Below are 23,555 nucleotides of genomic sequence, written 5' to 3' on the forward strand. Positions count from 1 at the left end.
AAGCTTAAAGTCTGGGCCGTTAAGCTACAAACTATCTATACCCCACTAGAGCTGACCCCTGCTCGCTGCCCCTCCACACTGACGCCTGCAATGAGCCTCAACTTAACGAGCTTCCATACCTCCAGGCTGCTGCCTCTTTAACCTCCACTTCCACTTCCCGTTCCCATCGTTAATCTCACCACGAAACAACAATGACGCCCAACCCTGAAGTCGCGAGTGCTATATCAAAAGCAGAGTCCGCTCCCGGCGAAAAAGGCCCTGTGTATGAACAGTTCATCCCGACCATCAAGAACCTCTCACCTCCACCCACTGCGGACGACCTTAATGCCATCGTCGACTCTTTCTTTGGCCAGGCGCTCGGCGTTGTAGCCACTCGAACCATTCTCTCATCCTTCATTGCGGCACTTCGAGAGATAGAGAACCAGGACCTGTGGATCGAGGTCGGAAACCGCACGCTAGACACAATTGCTGCCCAGCCTTCTTCATCCTCCTTCGTCGACGCTGGTGCCACACTCCGAGAGCTTATTGCTACCGCCCACGAGAAAAATGAGGATTTCCTCGACGCAGCCAAAACTTTGGCTGACATTCCCCTCGATAGCTCCCAGCGCAAGATCACCGACGAGGAAAAGGCTCGAACATGGGTTCGAATCGTACGAAACTACCTCGAAGTAGACGACTCTACCGCCGCCGAGATGTACATCAACAAGCTCAAGAACATCATGCATTCGGTCGCCGACCAGGAACTGAACCTCCACTTCAAGCTCTCGCAAGCACGTATCCTTGATGCTCAGCGTGACTTCTTGTCAGCATCTCAGCGATATCACGAAATTAGCTTCTTCCCTGCCATTGACGAGGACGATCGTGTGCATACTCTCAGCATGGCTATTAAGTGTGCAGTGTTGGCCCCTGCGGGTCCCATGAGAAATCGCACATTGGGTCGTCTTTACAAGGATGAGAGGTCAGCTCAACTGGAAGAATTTGGCATCTTGGAAAAGATGTTTCTGGATCGACTTTTGTCTCCTGAGGAGGTAGACAAGTTTGCCGAGGGCCTGCAACCACACCAGCTGGCGACAACCTCAGATGGCTCGACAGTACTTGCTAAAGCTGTTGTTGAGCATAACCTTCTTGGTGCATCGCGACTCTACAACAACATCCGATTCGAGGCTTTGGGGTCATTATTGGGACTGGATACCGACAAGGCAGAGGAGACTACAGCACGTATGATCGAACAAGGTCGTCTAGTGGGTCGAATGGACCAACTCGACGGTATTGTGTACTTTGAGGGCGGCGAAGCGTCTGGAGAAAAGGGCAGTGGACGGGCTGAAGTTACTGTCGGCAAGGAAATGCGAACTTGGGACTCCAATGTCCAAAGCCTGGCAGAGGAAGTAGAAAACGTCACCAACGCGTTGCAAAAGGAATTTCCTGTAAGTGCTTCAATTACCCCAATATCCAAACTGATGCCCCTGTGCTAACTCTATCTGATAGGAATTCGTTGCCGCAAACCTTGTTGTATAAAGAAAAGACAAGCATAGAAACTTTTCTCGTGTATGGCGTTTTAGGGGTTGGGATGAATGAATGCTGTTTATGTCTAATGCACAGCACATGGTTCCCTTTGGTTTTAGACTGGCATCATGATACAGGTCAGATACCAAATCCAAATATTTCTTATGAACCATCATATCCGTCGCTGATAAGTCGTGTGTTGTAGAGAACCAGGCTTTGCCAGGCAGAAGAGCTCGAGTGCTGTTCTACCACGAAATAGAAAAGTGACCAGAGACCGCCACATCTGTAAAAGTATCCTTCATCTCTCACATCGTCCCTCATTCCGATGACTTCGATCTCCCCTAAGCGCAGCAGCAGAACTCGGCGCACTTCTTGGAGTACTTGGTCTCAATGTCGAGCTCGAGATACTTGACCTCTTCGTATCGGCCACCAGAGGAGCCCTTTCCACCCTTCTTGTACTCCTCGACCTCGCCATCATCGTAGTCATCACCCTTGCCGCCCTTCTTGTACTCGTAGTCGTTCTCCTTGTCGCCCTTCTTGTAGTCCTCACGGCACTGGTCATCGTCGATTCCAACCCAGACATTGTCCTTGAACTTGGGGTAGCCAGGGACCTTCTCGATAGGAACAACACACTTGTTCTTCTTGCAGTACTTGTTGAAGTTGAGGTACTTCTTGTCCTTGGGGCCCTCCTTGTAAGAGTAGAGTCCGAGGTAGGCGATCTTGTCAGACCACTTCTCCCAGTCCTCGTACTGAACAATCAGGCACTGGACCTTGCCGTATCCGCTGCAAGCGCCAATCTTGCCGGTGACCTTGTAGTTGTCACCCTTGGAGCACTTCTGGAACTCGCTGAAGACTCCCGAGTAGGTGGCCTTTGAGTAGTCATAGGCGTACTTCTGGCACTTCTTCTTGTCTTCGGGGCAGGGGCGCTTGTAACCACGGCCTTTGGGTTCGTATCCATACCAGCTCTTGGGGTTGTAGGGGCACCAGTCACAGCGTTCAATGTCCCATTCGTACTTCTTGCCCTTATCCTCACGGCCCTTGCCGTCGTATCCTTTGCCTCCAGGACCATATTCGTCATCTCCCTTCTTGCCGGGATAGTTGCCATCACCGTGCTTCTCAGGGGACTTGTTGTCCTTGTCGTAGCCGGAAGGAGTCGCAATGACACCAGTGGCGATGAAGGCCAGGACGGCGGTAACTTGGTACAGCTTCATGTTGATCGAAAGAAGGGAAGGGAAGGGAAGGGAAGGGAAGGGAAGTGGACTTTGTGACGAAAGTGTGGTAACGAGTGAGAGTGTGCTAGTGAGCTTGTTTGATGATAGTGATATTGGAAGAATTGAAGAGGATGAAGGCCATTTTATAGGTAATATAAGCCTTAGTTACAGCATATGTTTGTGCTTCTCGTTCGTACCTCCTGGTTGTCTTTGCGTATTCGTGATACCGAGTCCAGTAGTCCCAAAAAAGACATGAGTTTGATGCTCACTCCGAACATCCCGAAGCCCCAACTGCCGTTGGGTGAGGTTGTTGATCTGGCGATGTTCTATCTAAACACGAAGTCTCTAGACCAGCGAGTCATTGTTGAAATGAGCTGGTAGGAAGCCACCGACGTTCCGGCAGTAATGGGTTTCGGGTTTCTGCAAACAATTATCCACGCCCCTACATAGATGCGAGTTCCGATTTCAAGCTAGATAATTGTTATAGTCAAGTTCAGGACGTCGGTACTACTCTGGCTGATAGCCTCATGACCTTGGAAAGGGCCAACAGGCCTGGAACCTGGTAAATCTAACAATATAGTATTCGTAGATTCAGCCACAAAATACTCGTATATGCAATGAACCTAAGACTATTGACTATTCCATGAGGCTAGTAGCATATGGATATACAATTTCCCCTCCAGTCTTGTATAGAGTGTAGGAAATGGCCGTTTGCTTGGCTTCTAAACTAGGATCTATCTGATTCTTGGTATTGGCATCTGTCTTTTTTAAGCTGTGGCTACTGACTCCCATGCTCTTGCGTATCGTATAGTATAGTATGAACTATACGTCTCTATTCATCTACCAGCTTCATATTTCAGGCTCCTGGCAACGAATCCAGATTCCCAATATCTAGCTCCATCAACCATGTTTCGAAGGCTTACAGCGCAAAGGCATATACGTGGTCTTTGGTGTTTTCTTGGAGTGTATGCTTGCAGTAAGCCACTCTGACCAGTTATCGTCTATTCGTCATGATGGTCTTGCTTTTAGCTTTGGATCGAATCGTCATCCACTTTCCTCCTTATGCAGAATCTTGAAAGGGCGTGACAAACAAGGGGCAATCGAGAATTTACCAGGGTCTATATGTCGGGTGATATCGTCGTCGGACTGAAACTTCCGTAGATGGAGGTGCACTATAGGTTCATAATGTAACAAAATCCGTATTATAATGGAACTGACTTACCAATATTGGAAGTCGAATAGTCAAGGAATTAGTTCTGGTTGTACAGCAAAGCAATTACTAAGGTATGGTGTCACCAATGACTTGGTTCTATCAACGGCTCCTTGCCGTTTATGTTCCGTTTTGTCTGGAAGAATCCGAGCCGTCTACTTGCGTAACAAGCATTGTCATCTTTCTCTGTCATTGGTTCGGACGGATTGTCTTTCAACTGTGTATGATAACCAATGGTTTCAGCCGCTCCCGATCCGTTAGAGTGGCCAAGAGTTCACGATATTTGATACGCCATCGTACCTGTATATCAATTCAAGCTTGTTACATTTAACCCATACAGACAGTTGTAGAGGTTAGGTATGGTTCGCAGAATAGTTCTTGCATCCCAAGCAGGTATGTCAATAAGTCGAGCTGAAGATTCATGTTGTAACTAGGTAGGTATTCTGAATTGAGCATATGTATGTTAGCGAGGAGAAGGAATTGATGAACTTGCGGTTTGACTTCAACATTCATTACTACTAAGTTACTACTGCGAGCTCGCCGTGTGTGCGGCTCAGTTATGAGACGAGGTACCTGTACACGCATGTATTTTGGGTGGGGGTGGAGGTGGCTACTATGTACCTACTAACCTACTAGGTTAGTACTCCACCCCACTGCCCGAACTGACAGTTGTAGAGGTGGAGCGGCTGGGGTGCTACGCAGACATTCATTTATAGGTACAGAGTACTAAGTGTACAATTGCAGTCTTCGTTCAAAGTTTAATGATGAGAAGTACGTAGCATGAAAAGTCAATATCGACAATATTCACAAATAAACATTCATGAAATCCCACGAAATTTGACTCGTCTCATCGATAGCCTTTTGTGGTAAGGCAAGCCCCCATACAGGCTCGGGCAGGCTGTAATATAAATTACCAATCGAGTCCCAACTCTGTGACGAAATCTCTTCTTCTCTTCATCAGATATGGTTCCTGCCCCAACCCGAGTGTTTTCAACATTCGTTGTCGCTACTCATTACTACCGGTATGGCTCAATAGATCGGGCAACAGGGGGTTCAGAATAATGATGATAAACTAATCCTTTGGTCAAAGTTGATTCATTTCTTCTTCCCAAAGGATTAAACAAACTGAGTTCTCTAAATGCTACCAAGTTCTTGGTCTTTTTCTACATGTTCAAAATAATAATCAATACGCCATTTCGATGCTGACCCGCTTTACGCCTTTACTCTACTCACTTAATATTACATGACATTCCCTCTCTATTCTTCTATTACCTACCCAGCATCCAAATGTCAAATGTAATGCCGCAGTCTAGGGCATCATCGGTGATATCGTCCACTGGAAGCCCTCCTCCGTCCCTCAAACGCCGTAGAAGGCGACCCGCCCGGTCCTGCGAGCAATGTCGCCGTCGCAAAATCCGATGTAGTTTGGGTCAACCATGTAATGGCTGTGCTCGGGCTAGGCTGCCGATGCAATGCTCCTACCGCGATGGAAGTCCCGTCAAAGCAGCTCACGAGACACGGGCCTCGCCGGCGACTGAGACGCGACCCGCGAGGGATGAAGTTATCGCGCCACAGAACCAGACTAACACCGTGGGCCACGTCCGAGATCAATTATCTGGACCATCAAGACCTGAAAATAACAACACGCTCGTACTAGATCGTGAATACCATGTCTCTCCAAGCGTTTCATTACCTCAAGTAGCCGCAACAACTTCATTCTCGAGTTCAATTCCTCCTTTCACACCAAGACTCCGTCACGTACCAGAAAAGACCAAACTCTTTGGACAAACACATTGGCTACATACTGCAGAAAAGGTGAGATTGTCACTATCAACACCGGTCATATATAAATCTAACGCTGTTATAGTATCCTGTCTCGGGGAATTTCCATCCAGTTGAGGTCGAGCCATCATGGGAGGACGCCAAGTCAGACTTCTACGATATCTTGAAAGAAGCTCGCGGTCTACGCTTTAGCCTTAAGAAGCAGTCCTCATCCAACCTTGAACAGCCAATTCAGGACTTACGTGCAACTCTCCCTGCCAAGGCGGTTTGCGATGAACTCGTCGCCTGCTACCTCCGCTCATTTGAACCTCTGTACCGTATCATCCACGTCCCTTCTTTCCGGAAGGAATATGATAGACTTTGGGTCAGCGAACAACCATCTTCGCTACCGACTGTTTCAATGGTCAGGTTGACCCTAATCATGGCCATCGGCACCACCTTTGCGCGGTTTGACAGCGAGGCCGAGATTAGTCAACTTTGGCGGCCTGCACAGTCGTGGATTCAGAATGCCCAATGGTGGTTTACGGGTCCAAACGAAAAGACAACCTATAACCTCGATGGATTGCAAGTGTTTTGCCTACTAATACTTGCTCGTCAAACAACCTTCAACTGCCGTGGGGCAACATCATGGCTTTCGTCCGGTTCCTTGTTGCGCGCTGCTTGCACTATGGGCCTTCATCGTGACCCTAAGCTATTTCCAGGCCTATCGCTCTTTCAGAAAGAATTTCGCGCTCGATTATGGGCTACAGTCTTAGAGTTGGCCGTGCAGGCATGTCTGGATCTTGGTCTACCGCTGCATCTTGCCGAGGAAGACTTTGATGCTCCCACTCCGTTGAACTTTAATGATTCAGACCTTGAGCCTAGCGCTTCCCAGACGCCGAAATCCATGGACACCTTTACGGACTCGTATTTACAAATACTCCTTTCAAAGTCCCTGCCAATGCGTGTAGGGGTCATACGCTTCTTGAACGACATTCGTCGGGAGAAGACACATGAGAAGGCCCTAGCAATGGGAACACAACTACGTATGGCGTGCAGAGATGTAGCAGCCTTCTTCCACTCACTTAATCAAGGTCAGGTAAATCTCGCACATGTATCGAGTCTCGAGGCCAATGACTTTCATCGCAAGCTGATGGATATACACTTGCGTCGGTTCATCCTGTTTCTTCACCGCGACTTTATGCTCCAAGCGAAAACCAACCCTCAATTCTATCTCTCTCGTAAATTATGCGTCGAGGCTGCTGTTGTCATTGCATCTGGAAGTAAGGGTGTTGACCTGGAATTACCCCTTCAAGTATGGGATGACATGTCTCGATTGTCTTTTGTTGGACGGGGTCTGTTCAAATGTGCGTTGAGCTTTGATGCCATGCTCGTCCTGGCACTCGAGGTCATAAGCGAGCTACAGGACGAGTCGACACCAGATCATGAGTCTGATATCCTCAGGGAAATGGCGAGGACTGCACGTGCGCCTCTGATCCAGACCTTGGAAGAGGTATGCAAACAGCTTCGCTGCCTCATAGCTCGAGGCAACCTAAGCCTCAAGAGACTCCTGTTCTCGAACGCTCATTTAGCACACATTCGGGCACTGGAAGCGGGACAACCAGTCAAAGCGATTGTATACGAAGCTGTAACTTCGACTTTGCGCGACTGTGTAGCGATGATGCGTAAAGTTCAAGTGGCGACGGCGCCCAACGATTCAGTGGTGACCTCGGACAACTTGAGCATCGACCTTTTTGGTCCATACATGTTTTTCGATGTGAGTGACCTTATCAACATACGATACTTTGTGTTTCTAACAGCTCAAATCAGAACAACGTCATGGAGTGGGATATATCCGACCTTCTGGGATTACCAACGGCTGGCAATTGGCCAGTCACGGATTAACATTGGTTTCAAGCATCACGGCGGGATCAAACTCGACTGCAGTCGTCAAGGAGGAGCGCCCTCAAAACACTTGTGTCATTAATCATAATAAGCATCATAAGTCCCCGGGATATCATAAGTGCCTTGCTGTGCCTGCGTGCTCACCCACTCCTCGCTTGCCAAGCCTCTCATGAACCTCGTTTCCAGCTCTTGCGGATCCTTGTGCCAGTCGCAGGCAAAATCGCAGTCCGGTATGCTTGTTTCGCCGAAATACTTACATATAGCAGCGTGCCGACACTTGCCAGTATCTTCACAATATTGAGCCAGAGCCTGGAGGCTTTTTAGTCTGGCTATCTGGTTCGTCTCCTCCTTCGAGTCTGACCTGATCAATCGCGTCACTCGTTCCAGATCTTCTCGACTGTAGTACAGGAAACAGTAGCTAGCGTTGCCGTCTCGACCTGCACGGCCGGCTTCTTGATAGTAACCCTCGAAAGATTTTGGGATTCGCCAGTGAACAACAAAACGCACGTTGTCCTTGTCGATGCCCATACCGAAAGCTGTCGTAGCAACAATTATATCGTAGCCAACCTCGTTATTTATCCATCGGGCGAGTGTCTCTTCTTTGACATCTTTGGGGAGTCTAGCATGAAAAGGCCTTGCTCCGATGCCTTCACTGCGGAGAGAGGCGGCAAGAGATTCGCATTCGTCCCTTGATATTGTATAGATAATGCCTGGAACATTATCGACCCGTTCGTTCACTTGATCAAGTTCCGCTCTTCTTTCACCGCCCTCACGCCGCGCATAGACGCTTTTGATCCACCGAAGAAAGTCGTTGAGGCGGGTGTCTTCTTCGTCTTTGGTATATCGGATCTCAAGATGCAGATTCTTACGCTGCGGGTTCATCAAGAACTTTTTTGTTTTCTCGGGATTTTCATCAAGCTTTAGTATAGATAACACGTCCTGGCGGACCTGCGGATTTGCGGTCGCAGTGAGACACATGATTGGCACATCTGGGAAAGTATCTCGGAACCATGACAGACGGCTGAAGTCTTTTCGAAAGTCGTGGCCCCATTCTGAAATACAGTGAGCTTCGTCAATTGCTACCCGGGCAAGTTCCTTTTGCTTGTAAACGAGCTGCAAACGTTCACGAAAGCGTGGAGAAGAGCACAATTCTGGTGTGACATAGAGTAGCCGGAGTCTTGGGTGGCCACTTTCAAGGTCACGTTCGATGCGAACCTTGTCGGGATAAGGGGTCAGGCTGTTGTAAGAACTGGCTTCGATGCCAGAAGCTTTGAGTGCCTCAACCTGGTTGATCTGACGGAGAATTAGAGCTTATCTTATAGCGATAATGGGGCTCCTCTTTCGTACCATCAAACTAAGAAGGGGAGAAACAACTATGGTAACTGGAATATGGTCAGAGAATTAAAATATTCCAGATAGAGGGTTACTTACTGCCCTGATCGATAACTGCTGGCAGCTGGAAGCACAAACTCTTGCCAAACGACGTGGCAGCTTGAACGTATACATCGTAGCCATCAAGAGCAGCCTCTATAATTTCACGTTGATAAGGCCTATAAATACCAGTCTATTAGATGGCTGAAAGAAGAAAAGGATTGTATTGTTTGAACAACGGCTCACCTGAAATCGTCCTTGTGGAATTGACGTCGGAGAGTGAATCCAATGTCTGTGCACGAGTTGCTTCTTTTTAGAGGAGGCATGATGCCTGCGTTGTGAAGCTCGCGAATGATTCACGACAGTCGCAGCGAGGCAAACATGTGACAAGAATTGGCTGGTAGTACAAGGGTGAACCGTTTTGCGGGCAACTTAGTAATACTGATTGACACAGTTTTTTGCTGTTAGTGTTATAGTCTGTGTTTGTGTTAATGCAAGCTTCTTTTGACATACAGAGTCGCATCGGAGGTTTTACTGTTGTTTTGTGAGGATCTTTTTCTACATTTGGCAAGTCAATCGTTTACTCGGAGACAGTCCACCGGATCAGCAACCAACAGTCTTGATCAGTGCGCAGTATCCGTGTGTTGCATTTTCGAGGCCAGGCAGGGTTCAAGGAAGAACATCATCAATCAACCTTTTACAACGAAGCGATGGGGGACAGTTCAAGGTCACGTGGTTCATTGCGGCAGTACTCCAGCGAGGTTTCAAAGAAGATAATTGAATGAAACAATTCCGATAACCAAGGTTACACTCTCTGGTCAACAATGATATGATGTAATATATGCAACATGACATCTAAAAAGAACAGATGTTGTTCAACATGATTTATAATACTTACGGATACTGTTTACCTAGCTTACAGTTGAGCGTCTGCGTACCTTGCATTACTCGTTGTAGGCTTGGACAGGGGTTCAAACTCAGGAAACAGCACAGCCAGACAAATCGTCAGGCCGCCCTCCTGCATACAGAATACGATCGTTGACGATTGTTGACGGAGGCTTTGACGTTTCATAGGTTGTCATGACCCCTCGGCTCTCGCACCTGAGCCTGTCGAAATCGTGCCCGATTCTACATTCTGACATATGCCCTTCGCTTCGTCTCGTATCATGTCGTGCTAAGCTGAGGTGAGTCGACTCGAGTAGTCGATTTATGTATCATATTCCATCACTTGGCTGGCATGTAACTGACTCTTGTCTCGACTGATAACTTTAGGAGTAAGTAAGCATGATCCCTTCCACCGGTGAGCATGGGTTCCAACGTTAGCTTCCATCTCTCCATTTCATCCGCTCTGTGTCGGCGGTTCATACTGTGCGTCAGTGGCTGAGCTACAGCCACTCAAAGCCTAAAAAGGCATGTAGAAACGTGCTTGTTAGTGATGAAAAAGGTTTCTGAGGTGAGGTTCCAGTAGACATCCGACCAGCAGCCCCGCACTGTGTTTCACTTTACGGCGGAGCTTGAGCAGGAGATGGATGGCCCCAACCATCCGTTGGTGCTGATGTCGCCCCACTCTTCCACTGAAAGTCCAGCAGCTCCAGTGCATGTCTAGCCTGCTAGTCTCTCCAGCCTCTGCTGACCAAAACACTTTCATCCAAGTTTACCCCTATCTGATCTGATACGCTATCCCCTATCCAAGCTTGAGACATGGGGGACTACCGGCCTACAGACTACTGTCAGGGGCGGTTGGAGAACGGAACCTGGGAAAAAGAAATCTAGAGACAAGGAGGCAAGAAATATTGTTCTGTGCCTGACTATCCCCCTACTAAAATACATACCTGCTAAGAGGTAGGTATGCTTCTGCCAAGACTTCTTTTTTGAGTGATGCTACCTCAAATTCATTGGCTACGTCTGCAGCTTTAGGTTGAAACGTGCAGCTCGAGTAACCGAGCGAGCTCCTGTCCGTCTCTTACATTCTCTCTCAACCTTTGTTTGACCCAGCTTTGATTCTTGTTTTGTTTGACTTTTTGATAACATCCAGAACCAGAACCAGAGCAGAGCCAAGGTCTAGGGGATAATCAACGGGGGTCATCCCAGTTCTTTTTCACCACCCTTACCTCTTTATCCTACCCGTAGGGAACTTGGCTCCTGGGTGCTGAACTTTACCAAACACGGCATCTCAATCCGACCTCATTCATTGCCTCCCGAATCTGCATCAACCCTTCACGGCCCTTCCCGCAGCATTCCTCTTTCAACATTTCTGTACAAATCCTATCGCTGGATTGTTTTGACTCAGCAGATCTCGTTCGATTATCGCCCTTTTCATAATCAAACTAACTTCAAGCCCGACAACCCAATACGCTTGCTTAACCCTGATTCCTATCCGCACGCACTCTCGACTCGATACAAACGGGCTCAAAATCCTGAACCTCGCGCCGCCTTCTGGCTTTAACTGAACTTACAATCATGACCATATCGAACTCGTCGACCACGCTGCCTTGATTGGCCTAAGTACCAGAAGTAACGACTCGAAGCTTGGCTCCCGCTGAGACAAACGGTCCCCCGTTTGCGCCTACGCTTTGATTAAAATACAACCGCAGACACAGCAACAGAGGGGCTTCTGAAACGTCTTATCCTTCAAGCATCGACATACCGTCATTAAGATTCCAACAACCACCCCCTCGATTCGATTCGATCGGTTACTCCACCGGCGCGCCATCCCCACGTTTCCTACTTGAGTTGCGCATTCCTCATACTTGAACCGTTCGCCATGGAGCGGCCAGACCGACTTGCCGGCTCGTCCGTCGGTTCTGCATCGCAGGCTTCAATTCCGCGAAGCTTGCCCGAAAATCATACATCTGGACGCCGTCCAGTTCCAAACTCAGCTGCCACATCCAACGGCCCTCCGCCACCTCCTCCTATCCCAAGCCTACGCAGCGTCCCGTCCAGTTCATCTCTCTCAACCGCTGGCATGTCGGCAGCCCAGGTTATCAACCTCGCGCGCGAGGCCATGCAAAATGCAATCGAAAGCGAAAGTCAAGCCGCCGAAGCTGGTGCTGTTAGCACAGGGCTCCGAACCGGAGTCACTATTGACCTGAGTCGTAAAGGCATCCAGAAACTTCCAGATGAAGTCGTCGATATCGTGAAAGGCGAACTGGAACGGTCCGCTTCCAAGAACTCGTCCTCAAACACACGACCCGACGCCGATACTTATACGGTCTCCAGACTGGCATTGTCTCATAACCAACTGACGAGCTTGCCTGCTCGCTTTTCCGAATGCACATCACTACGATACCTCAACATCCGGGGTAACCAGATCAAGGAATTCCCTATGCCTGTAGATATCCCCTCCCTTCTGGATTTGAAGTGACCTCTAACATCATGAATAGTTGTGTGACTTGAAATCTCTAGAAATCCTCGACCTCGGTAGGAACTCACTTCGAATTCTTCCAGCAGATATCGCAAGACTCTCTTCTTTGAAAGTGCTATCTATACCCAAAAACCAAATACGAGAGCTGCCCCTATGTATTGCCGACATGGGATCATTACAAGTTATCAAATTTGAAGGAAACCCTATCAGCTTTCCGCCACGAGATGCAATTCAAGTGCAAGCAGCGAGCCCTCCACACGAAGGTGTTCAAAAAGACAACGAAGTGACAGAGGTGGCAGTCACTTTGCAGATCAAGCGATACCTGAAGCAATATACTATTAATGGTCGGTCCGAATCTGACAATACGGGAGATGAATCGAGCGAAGGTGCAGAAACCCCCCGGTTTCCTTTGAAGAGAGTGGCTAGTGGGCGCTTTCCTGTCAAGGTCCAGGGTGCCGATTTGCCTGATATCCGTTCTCCCAACATTGGATCACGGGCACCCCCGATACCATCAAGATCTCATTACCGGGGGCTTTCGCAACAAAACACCGCTTTTCGACGACCTGGTGTTATGCCTCTAACAATCGGCAATGTCAATGAGCGGGTTCGCAGCAACTCTGAAAGCCTGCTCCGGGCAGAAAGGTCAGATGGCCGTAGCAGGCGCATGGGAATAGTCTCAAGAAAGCCTTCCGACCTCGGCACGCTTGATGAGATGCAGGTCAACAACCGCTTTAGTCACTATCGTGGTTTGAGTCACGGTTCTGCAATGCAGGGGAATCAAGCAACAACTAAGAGTCCAGCAACACCCACAGAACCCTACCTCGCACGCCCGATATACGTGAGACGTCTTTCAATCCTTCCTGAACGACGAAGAGAGTCAAAGATATTTGACCCAGTAATCGAAACTGCCAAGGGGATTCTGTACTCGGTCTTCCAGATTCATCCCATGATCCAGGCGTTAATGGGCCTGACAAGTGACGGCTCAGCCAAGCGATCCAGTCTTGAAATCGTGTTTTACAACACCAACTCTCATGTTGAGGAACTGGAGCAGGAGTTACAGAAACACGAAAATGCGCTGGGCGAGCCTCACGATCATTCTCAACGAGAAAACGAAAACGTGCACAGGGCATGCCAGACTCTGGTCAGCGCGTATGGCCATGTCTGCACACTTTTGGCCGATAACATCGGCACATTCGTGGATTTTGGAGATGCCCGATATATTCGAAGTCTCCTGATGTCCCTCTACAACAGTATCATGGAACTGCGCGTCACTTTGTCATCTGTCAGTGCTGCCGATGTTCGTCGACGAGGCGGACCCAAAGGTGGTTCAACTGGCGAGCGCACTGCCAGGCCACATGCGCGAGAACCATCTGCAACTCCCACCCTCAGCAGGTCGAATGGAGCTCGCAATCGCAACGGCACCTTGGTTCACCACCCGGTTAACCTACGCGTTAGCACTGACGTCCCAGTGCCCACGCCCCTTTCTGCAACATATCTCAATGGCAATGGGCGCACTGCGACTCTTGCTTCGGCCACTCCCCGATCAGGAGAATCCTTCTCCTCAATTGGTAGTCGTGGGATGTCATCCGAGTTTACAGAAGACGATCGACAGTTTGAGCGGATTTTCCTGGCTCTACAAAGATCTACTGATCTCGTTATGGGCACGCTGCCCAACTTCAACGCCCAACTGGCTGGTGGCTTGCGAAATGCCATGTACCAGCGGACTCCTGAAAGTGTTCTCCAGCACTGGAAGCAGTTGATTGCCATGTGTGGTCAGGTTATCCAGCAGACTGAGATCCTCAAAAACAGATTGTCCATGATCAAACTGAAGGAGCCAGGCGTTCGGACGCAGGCAAATTTCTGGAGTCTCTGCAGTAACTTCAGTCACTCGTGGGCGGACATGATTTCTCAGATCAAGTATGGGCCTAACAGTGTGCCGCTTCCCCCCGATACTCGGGCACGCTTGAGGCCGATTCAACAGAGTATCAAGGAGACAAGCAACATCATCTATAAATCGCCCTGGCACTACCTATTCCACCCTTCTGGCGCTATGAACGGACAGGCATACCCTCGCGGCATGTCTCCCACGTCAGTTCCCATCACACCACAGAGTGCCGCTTTGGGTCCTGCAATGCAAGCGACAGTTCCTACTACGCCCTCGAACAGCTCCTTTGCGGCAGCGTTCCATGGGAATGTTTTCGACCGAGCAGACGCTCTCATGGCAAACCCAGGTATCTCCATGGGTCGCAACGGTGCTTTTGGCAAGGGTCACATGGGCTTCAGCTCGCTATCTTCTCTATCTTCCATGTCGTCTGATGAAGGAATACTTCCCACTCACGGACCACTCGGCCCAGTACCTCTTCGTCTTAATGGAGGCAAAGTCGCCTTTTAGATAGAGCCGGGCCTCTACTATTTGGATCACCAACTTTACACAAGCTGCCTAGTGCAGTTACTATTTGTTCTTTGCATAAAAGCAGACAGAAGGAAAATCGGGTCTTTTTTTTCAGCACAGTTATCGAGGCTCTTCAAACCGGCGCACGAATGGACAAACATGCGTCGGTAACCATTCATTTACCGCATAGCCTTGGCGTTGGGGTTGCAGCTGCTTTTGAATGACTAAATATCAGAACGTTTGGAGGTTATCTGCATTTAATTCTTTCGGGGCGCGAGATTCTTAAGTTTGTGCACGGGTTAATGTTAAGAAACGTCGTCTTTGGAGGAACAAAAAGTTAGGGGGAATACCCCCATGATGGCCAATACAAGGCCACTCTGCGAATATAGATATACGGAATCAAGAGTTTTCCCACGGTACGGCAAAAAGGCAGAGAAATGTTCCCTTGTACACTACTAGCATATAATGAATCTAATGCGGCTGAAATACTTCTTGAATATTCGGGACACACAACTCACTACTTGTTTTGTTTTCGTTAATATAAAAGAGCTAGTATTATGGTAGTATATGGTGGCTGATATACAGTGTCTCGAAATGTAATACAGACCAGAAGAGGTCAGATCCCATGATCTTGTACATCAGCTGCATGATAGACGAGGTGTAACTCGACCCCACCAAAGATGCAGTGTAATGTATCAGCAACATGAAACGGCCAAGCTACATCTTTCATTATCTAACTTTATAAACCAATTACTTCAAGCTAAGCTGACAGAACAGCGACTTGGTTTGATATTCATCATGTCGGCTGCAGCGACTTCTTCGCAACAGCCCGCCTCTTCGGCCGCTGCGACAGGCTCTTCGTCATCATCGTCTTCTTCGCTATCTCCTTGCCCGCCAACATCTCCTCCTCGCACAATCGCATCTCCGTCTGTCGCCCATGCCCACGCCCATGCGCAAATTCCCTCGGCAGCGCAGCAATCGTCTCCTCCAGCCTCGCACCTCCAGCCCACGCTCCCCTCGGCCGAGACGCAGCGTCATGTCGCCGAGGCTCGTCGCGCCGTCGTCGCAACGCTGGAGAACATGATGGACTCTGAGCTTCAGTGGCGCGCATCGACGCTGCACTCCAACGCTTCCGTTCTGAACAAGCAGGCTCAGGATGTGCAGCGTGCGACGGATGGGCTGCGCCGTGAGAACATCAAGCTCGCGCGCGAGGCCGACGCTGCGGCGCACAAGCTCAAGGAAATCGGTAATGTACAGAATTGGGCCGAGGTGCTGGAGCGTGACTTCCTTGTCATCGAGGAGACGATTAGGCTGGCGAACGACGATCGCAGCTGCAGCTGCAGTGATTGTGGGAGCTACAGCAGGAGTGGCAGCGAGAGCGGAAGCGAAGACGAGGGTGAGCGGGCCATGGATCTAGACAAGAATGTCGACGAGAGGGGAAAGGGTATTGAAGTGAACAAGACGCTGGGTACTGATATGGAGATCGATACAGAGAACCATGCCCCGGGTACATTTTCGGATGCCAGTCGGAGCATGACAGAAGGAGAGTCAAGTGTAGGAAGGGGCGCCAAAGGATCGGACACAGCGTCCATGTCTACGATGTCACGATGAAAGGTTTATGGCAAACGGATCAATCAATGATAATGGCAATCGGTTGCTTGGATTATGGGAACTACGACTTGGCGCTAAAGGTACGATTATACTGCAGAGCACTCTTTACTCGACATATCATATAGCATTAGTCTCAAATCTATGCACTGTATCTACACCCACTCATGACACCGTTTTCGCCTAGACATCGATTGACCTGGCTTTTCTACCTTTCCAAACCCACGCCTTTATTTGCAAACAACTTTTTAGTTGTTTACAGAAGACCAGGGAAGATAACAAAGCGCTTCTTCTTGTATCGGTCACCGAACTCCTTGCGGTAGGCACGCTCCTTGCCCTTAGCCCAGCTGATCATCTGTGCCGCACCAATGGAGATAAAAACAGCGACAGTCCAGTCACGGCTGACAATGATGATTCCAATCCATGCAAGCACCTCGTACAAGTAGTTGGGGCAAGTGACGATGTTAAAGCCGTAGCCGACAGGGATCTTGCGCTCGGTACCACCAGTGGATCGCAGAGTTGAGAGATATCGGTGAACAAGAGCATTCATGAACTCGCCGAAGCAGTACAGGGCAACTCCGACAGCGTCGATGGCGGGCATGTCGGCCTTGGCAGCGAGCGAGTTGGGGTGGTAGATGGAGTAGGCGCAGGCGGCACCAGAGACGGCCCAGTAGAAGAAGCTGTTCTTGAAAATGTTCATCCAGGGCATCGTGTTGGCGGAAAACTTGTGGACGAAGAGAGTCTCGTACTCGCGCTTGACGAAGTGCAGCATGATCATGGCGAAAGTGACCCATTGAGTCTGGGACATATCGCCGTCTCCATTGCGGTACAAAAAGGGGCGGGCTGCGACGAAAAGGGCATGGAAAATGAGGGGACCGAAGTACTCGACGACGAAGACGGTTCTCCAAGGAATCTGGTAGCCTGTTGCATAGGTTAGTAAGTCTTTAGTTGTCATTGTGCAAGTTGAAGCTTACCCATATCCTTGATGAGGACCTCACCGGCTGCGACTACAGCGGGCTCATCGACGAGACGAGCCTTGCGGTTCTTGAGGGTCTTCTTGGTAGTGGGATCATAGATACCAATGCGGTTGTGGTCACCGAGCTTGGTCTCCTTTGCGATCAGCACCTTGAGGTCCTCGACGGTAGTGTCGGGCTGGACCTCAATCGACTCTGGAAGGTTCTTGATGGGCTGCTTCGGAGCTGTATAGTAGTAGTGTTAATAACCAGGCTGAACAGCGGTGATGCATTGGGGATTAAAGCGTACAGCGGTTGGTGATGATGAGGGTCCTCAGAGAAGCCATCTTGATCTATCTTGTTGTTCTCAACTAAACAAGTTTGGCAGAAAAGAAGGAGGAAGCAAGAGATATCGATCATGCAATGGGGTCGGATGTTGAGGACAACCAGGAAATAATTGCTGGCTTCCGTGTCGTCAGGACGAGATTAGATTAGGTACGTACCTTTTTCCTAGGTCCTGCTTCGAACGCTACGGACCTCGGTTTGTGTCTTTTTGGTGGGGGTCAAAACTTATTCCCCTGAGACCCCTGGAATAAAATCCTTCTACTTTGTTGGGACGATGATGATTGGTTCTGTCACTTACACCAAATCCATGTCTGTAAGCTCGATAATTGAGCCTCACAAGTACCGAAAGGGGTGCAGAAGAAGCTGACATGATATTTTCAATAGAATATGTGTCTTGACATTGACTGATTCATATTCCAATTAGGTGTCCTATCATAACTTGCATGGTTGTTCAAGGTTAATAGATGTAAGTTGTAAGGGTAATGATAAAGAAAAGAGATGGCATATCATCGACATGAACCGATAGTTGATATATACATATTCAAGTATATTGTGATCTCCTCAAAAAGTGTTAATATTGGCAGAAGATAGGTCTGGATCTTACTGGCTGTCTTTGATCTGAAAGGCAAATACATGTTCATCTTGGAGACTTTCAACTTGAACCTTGACTCTTCGAAATACAATAGAACATACTAATAATTTATTGCTTTCCGTAAATCATCAGAGTGTATTGTATTGGCCGCGATATGATGCCCTGATCATGGCATTGTCAGTATTCATATTGAGCAAAAGAAGCTACACCAAGTTCTTATTGTCGAGGCCGTTACTGAATCACTGAGTGCATGTCTATTAATGTCGAACATGCATTGAGCAGCCTAAATATAATGCTAAGATAGTATACCACTGCTGCCTTGACTAAACAATTAACACCATCACCCAGAACATCAATATCATCGCCCTCGACCACGTCAAGATCCTCCCTACTCACTCATCCCCTTTTATATCTTGAGAACGCTACTTTCTTCCCTCTCTCTTTCTCTCTTTTTCTGCATCTTTGAACCTCAAGATTGGTCATATCCGCTTTATATCAGCTAGGCACGGCGGTTTGTTTGCTAGCATTTCACTGGCAGCTGGCGATCGGCTGCGCACGCATTCACGTCCGAAATCACACGCGTATGTTCGCGCTTGGTTCTTTATTTACTTCGCGACTTCGCCATCAAATCTTTGCTATACGCGTCTAGCAGTAGTCGTCACTTTTTATATTGGTTCGACGACACTATATGTTCCACTCACCCAAACCCTTCTAATCAACTCGGCTGTTTGTCATTGCTTTGATTCTGAACTCGGATTTTCTGGGTAAGATCGTGTATCTCGAATAATAAATAGTCATTTCGAGCTGACTTGTGATACTGCTTCAGGTTCATCGTAGTGCTTTGGGCATCAAAAAGTCCGACCAAAAGTAGGCACATAGCCTTCTGCTCGCAAATTATCCAAGCCTATTGAGCACGTTGTGCCTACCCAAGGCCCAAAGAAGGCGTTACATCTCTCTTTTGTAACGACATTCCTTTTCACAATATCACATGTGCATCACGGCTAGCCAACATGAATCCTTGCGCACCCACGTTCGTACCAACCTTGGAGGATGGCTCTTCCAACGAGGATGATCCCCTACCTCCGTCAACGAAAACACGTCGTTCAACTCTGGGTGTCCATGCGAAACCACGTCAGAGTTTAGAACTTCCTTCCATCACTATCGACCCGGACAAATACGATACCATGTTCCCTGCCCTTCAGGGAGCGCAAGTTGACGGGCGAAGCGTTCGCAGTCCAAAACTAGTAAAGAAGCGACGAGGCAAGAGGCCGAGGACATCCAAGCTGACAAGAGGCCAGGTTCGACAATCAAGCCCAGATGGTGAAGAGAAGACAACCACAGAGGACGAGAAGTCTGAGGATCAGAAGGCCGACAGTGACACCACCAAGGTGGATGTTGAGAGTCCCAACTCTTCTCCCGAAGTCGTGGAATATCTCAAGCCAACTGTCTACACCCCGAAGAAGTCACTGGAGTACCTCAAACCAACCGTCTATACCCCTCCAACTTCATCGAGAGAGAGCAATGGAGTGCACTCTAGTGTGGTCAAGAGATCCGGAAGATCGACCAATTCCAGGAGCAGCACCAGATCTCCTAGACGTTCATGGAGACCCCCTACTCCTCACCCAGAGGGTAAGCCACGAGGACCGAGATCACGTCGTTCACCTACCCCTGTCGACATTGCAACACGATACGTGCCTTCCACACCTTTCCCGCCCCTTTCCTATGCTCCCTGTTACCCAGACTATCACGGTCATGTCCAGCAGCATATCGACTACCCGCCATTCATGGTGCCGCCTTTTGCAGTGCCACCCATGATGCCGTTGGCGGCTTGGCATATGCCTCCAGCTCCGTGGCCAATGCCCTTGCACCAGTCTCCGATTGCCGGGTGTCCTCTCGATTGTGAGTGCCATTTCGAACGTGCATTTGGACCTCTGCCCAATGGAGATGGTCGCGTAGTCTATGGGCCGCCGCCTCCTCCGCAGGTCTACCTCCATCCCCAACCGCAGCCCCAGCCCCAGCCACAAATGCAGCAACAGAGCCAAACAGTAACAGAGTACGATGCGCACTCACAGCCTACTTCTCGTTCGTCTACCGAGAAGGATGAATCAAAGCGTCCCTCTCATAGTATATCGATCAAAAGTCGTCAGGGGCAAAGTCCAAGTATGTCGAGTTCCGTTCTGATCGCCAATGCTTCCACTGTTGCCACACCCTTGAAGACTCAGGTTGAGAGGATCAAGCAGGAGAGCAGAGGTGAACCCGCCATTCCGAACAATGACAAGCATCCTGATATTTAGATGATGTCGGTGCCTGCTGGTAAAGACCGCCAACTTCTCGGTGTTGTTTGCAAGGATGACACCAAGCGGGAACAAATCGGCAAGGAACTTCGAGAGGTTGCTGAACACACCAAGACCACCGGTTTCATTCCAACACGACAGGTCAAATCTGCTCAAGATTCTCCCAGCGCCTTGAGAGCTGCGAAAATCAACATCAAAAGGGAGAGCCAGGCCAACACTCAGGAAAAGTCTCGAGACGCAGATCAGAAACCGGGCAACCCGCCCCAGAACGCTCCCAAAGGCCCATCTTCGACACGCACTTTCGCTCAATCATTCAGCGCAACCGTAAAGAAAGCTTTGAACCTGAAAAGTTCCGAGTCAGGTGCTTGGTCTCAATCGAAAAGCTGGACCAGCTTCGCTACAAAGGAGCGTCAGGCATTTCAGAAGATGATGGCCAATCTGCGCTACATGAGCGCCGACCAATCCCCATTTGTTCCTCAAAGCCCGGCAGAGCTGACGGCTTTCAAAGCCTCCCTGGCGGAATCGAAGACGAAGAAGCTTGGACAAGAGGTACAGCAGCGTCTCGCAGAGACTAATACCAAGGATGTTGAAGGCGCTGGGGATAAGAACGGAACCCCGATGAAACTTTTGGGTGGTAAGAAATTCGAGGACCAACTTTCACCTGTTTTTGCAGCCGTTAACTGCTTCAACAAAGCACGGATGACGCCGCCTTATGGAGCCGAGTGGCCATCCCTCGCAGAACTGAAGGAAGAGGGAGACAAACGTGCCAATCGAGAAGGTCGGTGCTTGCCTCTTCCTCGAATGGGTCTTGTCGCTCACAGATTCTTGCACTGGGACGATGAAGCTTATGACTTGGATGGGTCGATTCAGTGGGACAAGAAGGTTGTTCAAGTCAAACTCGGTTCTCTTTGCCCTGTTACCGGACAAGAGCCTTCTATGTTTCCACCAACTGAGCTTCAAACTGAGGAGGCTCTGTTCTTACCTGCTGATTTGCTTCATGATATTGACGCAGTCGATATCGAGAAAGAAGAGAATGAGAAGGAGGACAAGGACGGAAAGGACTTGAAGAAGGACAAGAAAGCTGAAAAGAGGGAAATTTCAAAGTAGGCTTCGGGCTGGAATGACACAGGTGGTCATGAACGAACCTGCTCATTCCATGCCTTCTTAGAGATTGGATCTGTCGGCGCCAAGTATCTACTTGGTAGCGCTTTGGACAGACATTGAGATTTCAAGAGGATCAGTTCTAGGAAGACTCTACTCATTGTTGCTATCGCATTTGAGAGACTTCAAAGGTTGGAAGCTGAGGTTTTATAGATAGAGACCAATATTATGTATTTAAATAAACAAAATAAACTCGTTGTGATCACCTAACACATGCTCAATTCGCAGGTACACACAATGAATGCATCGCAAACGCCTAAGGCAGCCCGTTTGATGGTAGTAAGCTCAGTGTTATGCTACTGGCTGTCAGGATCTATAAGTGGGGTTAGGGCTTTCAACCGCAGCGGAGTGGAACATCCCGATTCCGTTTTACCGAAGGTGCACATACTCACAGAAATTTGTCAATCCAGACTTTGACCCTCGTTCCGCCAAAAAAGTTCACTCCTACGACCATCCGCCAATTCGATTGCCTGGTGAGCGCCAACATCATCAGGTAGGTTGCCAAACGACGAGAACGAAAAGACGACTTCAATACGCGGCGCTGCTCGACGATATCCTCATCTCGAATATCCTGCTCATTGAGTTACTCTGTTCTTCTCTTCTCACCCCCGCCTTGCAAAAAGACGATTTGGCTAACCATCTGGGGTTTTTTCTCCCATCACAGAAACCGCAATCATGGGTATTTCGCGTGACTCTCGACACAAGCGCTCCGCCTCTGGTGCCAAGCGTGCCTACTACAGTGCGTAATAATTCCGAAAGCCCGTATGATCCTATGGACATACGTTCTGACCTTTGACAACAGGGAAGAAGCGCGCTTTCGAGGCTGGTCGCCAGGGTGCCAACACCCGTATTGGCCCCAAGCGCGTCCACACCGTCCGAACCCGAGGTGGTAACCACAAGTACCGTGCCCTCCGTCTCGACTCCGGTAACTTCGCCTGGGGTTCCGAGGGCCTGACCCGCAAGACCCGTGTCATTGCCGTCGCCTACCACCCTTCCAACAACGAGTTGGTCCGAACCAACACCCTCACCAAGAGCGCCGTCGTCCAGGTTGATGCCGCTCCCTTCCGACAGTGGTACGAGGCCCACTACGGCCAGGCCATCGGCCGAAGACGCCAGAAGGCCCAGGCTGCCAAGGAGGGCAAGACCGAGGAGGAGGTCAAGAAGTCCAACGCCGTCGAGAAGAAGCAGGCTGCTCGCATGTCTGCCGGCGGCAAGGTCGAGAGCGCCATCGAGAAGCAGTTCGAGGCCGGTCGATTGTACGCCGTTGTTTCCAGCCGACCCGGTCAGTCCGGCCGTGTCGATGGTTACATCCTGGAGGGTGAGGAGCTCGCTTTCTACCAGCGCAAGCTCCACAAGTAAGCTTGTCACTAAAACCTGATGAAGAAAGGAGTGTTGGCCCCATGGTATGGTGTTTAAGGATTTCTCACTGTCTCACGGTTAACGACAGAATGAGGTTAACATAACGCATCGGGATGGGTCCTTAAGGAAAGGAATAAAAAATCTTCTTGCGCTGAATTTAATGTCATGATCAAGCTCTCTTCAATTGCAAAATGTGACTTGTGATTTATTATTTCGTCTATTAAACTGCACATCGTACGGATTTTCTAATCAGTGCATCATTTGTCCTACGCCGCCTTGCTGCCAACCTCGGCCCAAGGACTACCAAAAACTTGCAAAACTCGCCTCTCATGTCTACACAATGTCGTTGCGTTGGGCGGATGGATTTAGATCATAAATATTTGTGTGGGGTGGCTGAAACGATCCTGCCATTGTCCTGTCTCCGGGTTTACCATCATTACGACATGCCTGATTCGCCATGTCCAGTGAACGAACCAACAAATACCTTAGTAGGCAATAACCAGCCAGCTTGTCATAAGCTAAAAGA

At 49.2% G+C, this 23,555-nt stretch overlaps 9 protein-coding genes across 9 annotated transcripts, besides 2 other annotated features; 6 read left to right on the plus strand and 3 right to left on the minus strand.

Annotated features, from left to right (window-relative positions):
• Positions 1-191: 191 nt before the first annotated feature.
• On the plus strand, positions 192-1,515 carry FPSE_06413 (uncharacterized protein; the record flags this gene model as incomplete). The annotated part of the gene is made up of 2 exons (XM_009259531.1): positions 192-1,424; positions 1,486-1,515. 2 exons carry the CDS (start codon positions 192-194, stop codon positions 1,513-1,515), a joined length of 1,263 nt encoding a protein of 420 aa, XP_009257806.1.
• A 329-nt stretch (positions 1,516-1,844) lies between these two features.
• Positions 1,845-2,714, minus strand: FPSE_06412 (uncharacterized protein; the record flags this gene model as incomplete). The annotated part of the gene is made up of 1 exon (XM_009259530.1): positions 1,845-2,714. The coding sequence occupies one exon, from the start codon at positions 2,712-2,714 to the stop codon at positions 1,845-1,847; it is 870 nt and encodes a 289-aa protein (XP_009257805.1).
• An 11-nt stretch (positions 2,715-2,725) lies between these two features.
• Positions 2,726-2,759: a microsatellite.
• Positions 2,760-5,211: 2,452 nt separating this feature from the next.
• Positions 5,212-7,672, plus strand: FPSE_06411 (uncharacterized protein; the record flags this gene model as incomplete). The annotated part of the gene is made up of 2 exons (XM_009259529.1): positions 5,212-5,739; positions 5,792-7,672. The coding sequence occupies 2 exons, from the start codon at positions 5,212-5,214 to the stop codon at positions 7,670-7,672; spliced, it is 2,409 nt and encodes an 802-aa protein (XP_009257804.1).
• On the minus strand, positions 7,669-9,287 carry FPSE_06410 (uncharacterized protein; the record flags this gene model as incomplete). The annotated part of the gene is made up of 4 exons (XM_009259528.1): positions 7,669-8,883; positions 8,938-8,972; positions 9,022-9,140; positions 9,208-9,287. 4 exons carry the CDS (start codon positions 9,285-9,287, stop codon positions 7,669-7,671), a joined length of 1,449 nt encoding a protein of 482 aa, XP_009257803.1.
• A 2,438-nt stretch (positions 9,288-11,725) lies between these two features.
• On the plus strand, positions 11,726-14,717 carry FPSE_06409 (uncharacterized protein; the record flags this gene model as incomplete). The annotated part of the gene is made up of 2 exons (XM_009259527.1): positions 11,726-12,292; positions 12,345-14,717. 2 exons carry the CDS (start codon positions 11,726-11,728, stop codon positions 14,715-14,717), a joined length of 2,940 nt encoding a protein of 979 aa, XP_009257802.1.
• A 798-nt stretch (positions 14,718-15,515) lies between these two features.
• On the plus strand, positions 15,516-16,328 carry FPSE_06408 (uncharacterized protein; the record flags this gene model as incomplete). The annotated part of the gene is made up of 1 exon (XM_009259526.1): positions 15,516-16,328. The coding sequence occupies one exon, from the start codon at positions 15,516-15,518 to the stop codon at positions 16,326-16,328; it is 813 nt and encodes a 270-aa protein (XP_009257801.1).
• Positions 16,329-16,581: 253 nt separating this feature from the next.
• FPSE_06407 (uncharacterized protein) lies at positions 16,582-17,625 on the minus strand (the record flags this gene model as incomplete). Its single annotated transcript, XM_009259525.1, has 3 exons — positions 16,582-17,246; positions 17,300-17,524; positions 17,589-17,625. The coding sequence occupies 3 exons, from the start codon at positions 17,623-17,625 to the stop codon at positions 16,582-16,584; spliced, it is 927 nt and encodes a 308-aa protein (XP_009257800.1).
• Positions 17,626-19,225: 1,600 nt separating this feature from the next.
• FPSE_06406 (uncharacterized protein) lies at positions 19,226-21,616 on the plus strand (the record flags this gene model as incomplete). Its single annotated transcript, XM_009259524.1, has 2 exons — positions 19,226-20,465; positions 20,535-21,616. 2 exons carry the CDS (start codon positions 19,226-19,228, stop codon positions 21,614-21,616), a joined length of 2,322 nt encoding a protein of 773 aa, XP_009257799.1.
• Positions 20,206-20,235: a microsatellite.
• Positions 21,617-22,345: 729 nt separating the features above from the next.
• FPSE_06405 (uncharacterized protein) lies at positions 22,346-23,029 on the plus strand (the record flags this gene model as incomplete). Its single annotated transcript, XM_009259523.1, has 2 exons — positions 22,346-22,409; positions 22,473-23,029. The coding sequence occupies 2 exons, from the start codon at positions 22,346-22,348 to the stop codon at positions 23,027-23,029; spliced, it is 621 nt and encodes a 206-aa protein (XP_009257798.1).
• Positions 23,030-23,555: the final 526 nt, after the last annotated feature.

This window comes from Fusarium pseudograminearum, chromosome 1 (genome assembly GCF_000303195.2).
Source record: "Fusarium pseudograminearum CS3096 chromosome 1, whole genome shotgun sequence".
Classification (NCBI taxonomy): domain Eukaryota; kingdom Fungi; phylum Ascomycota; class Sordariomycetes; order Hypocreales; family Nectriaceae; genus Fusarium; species Fusarium pseudograminearum.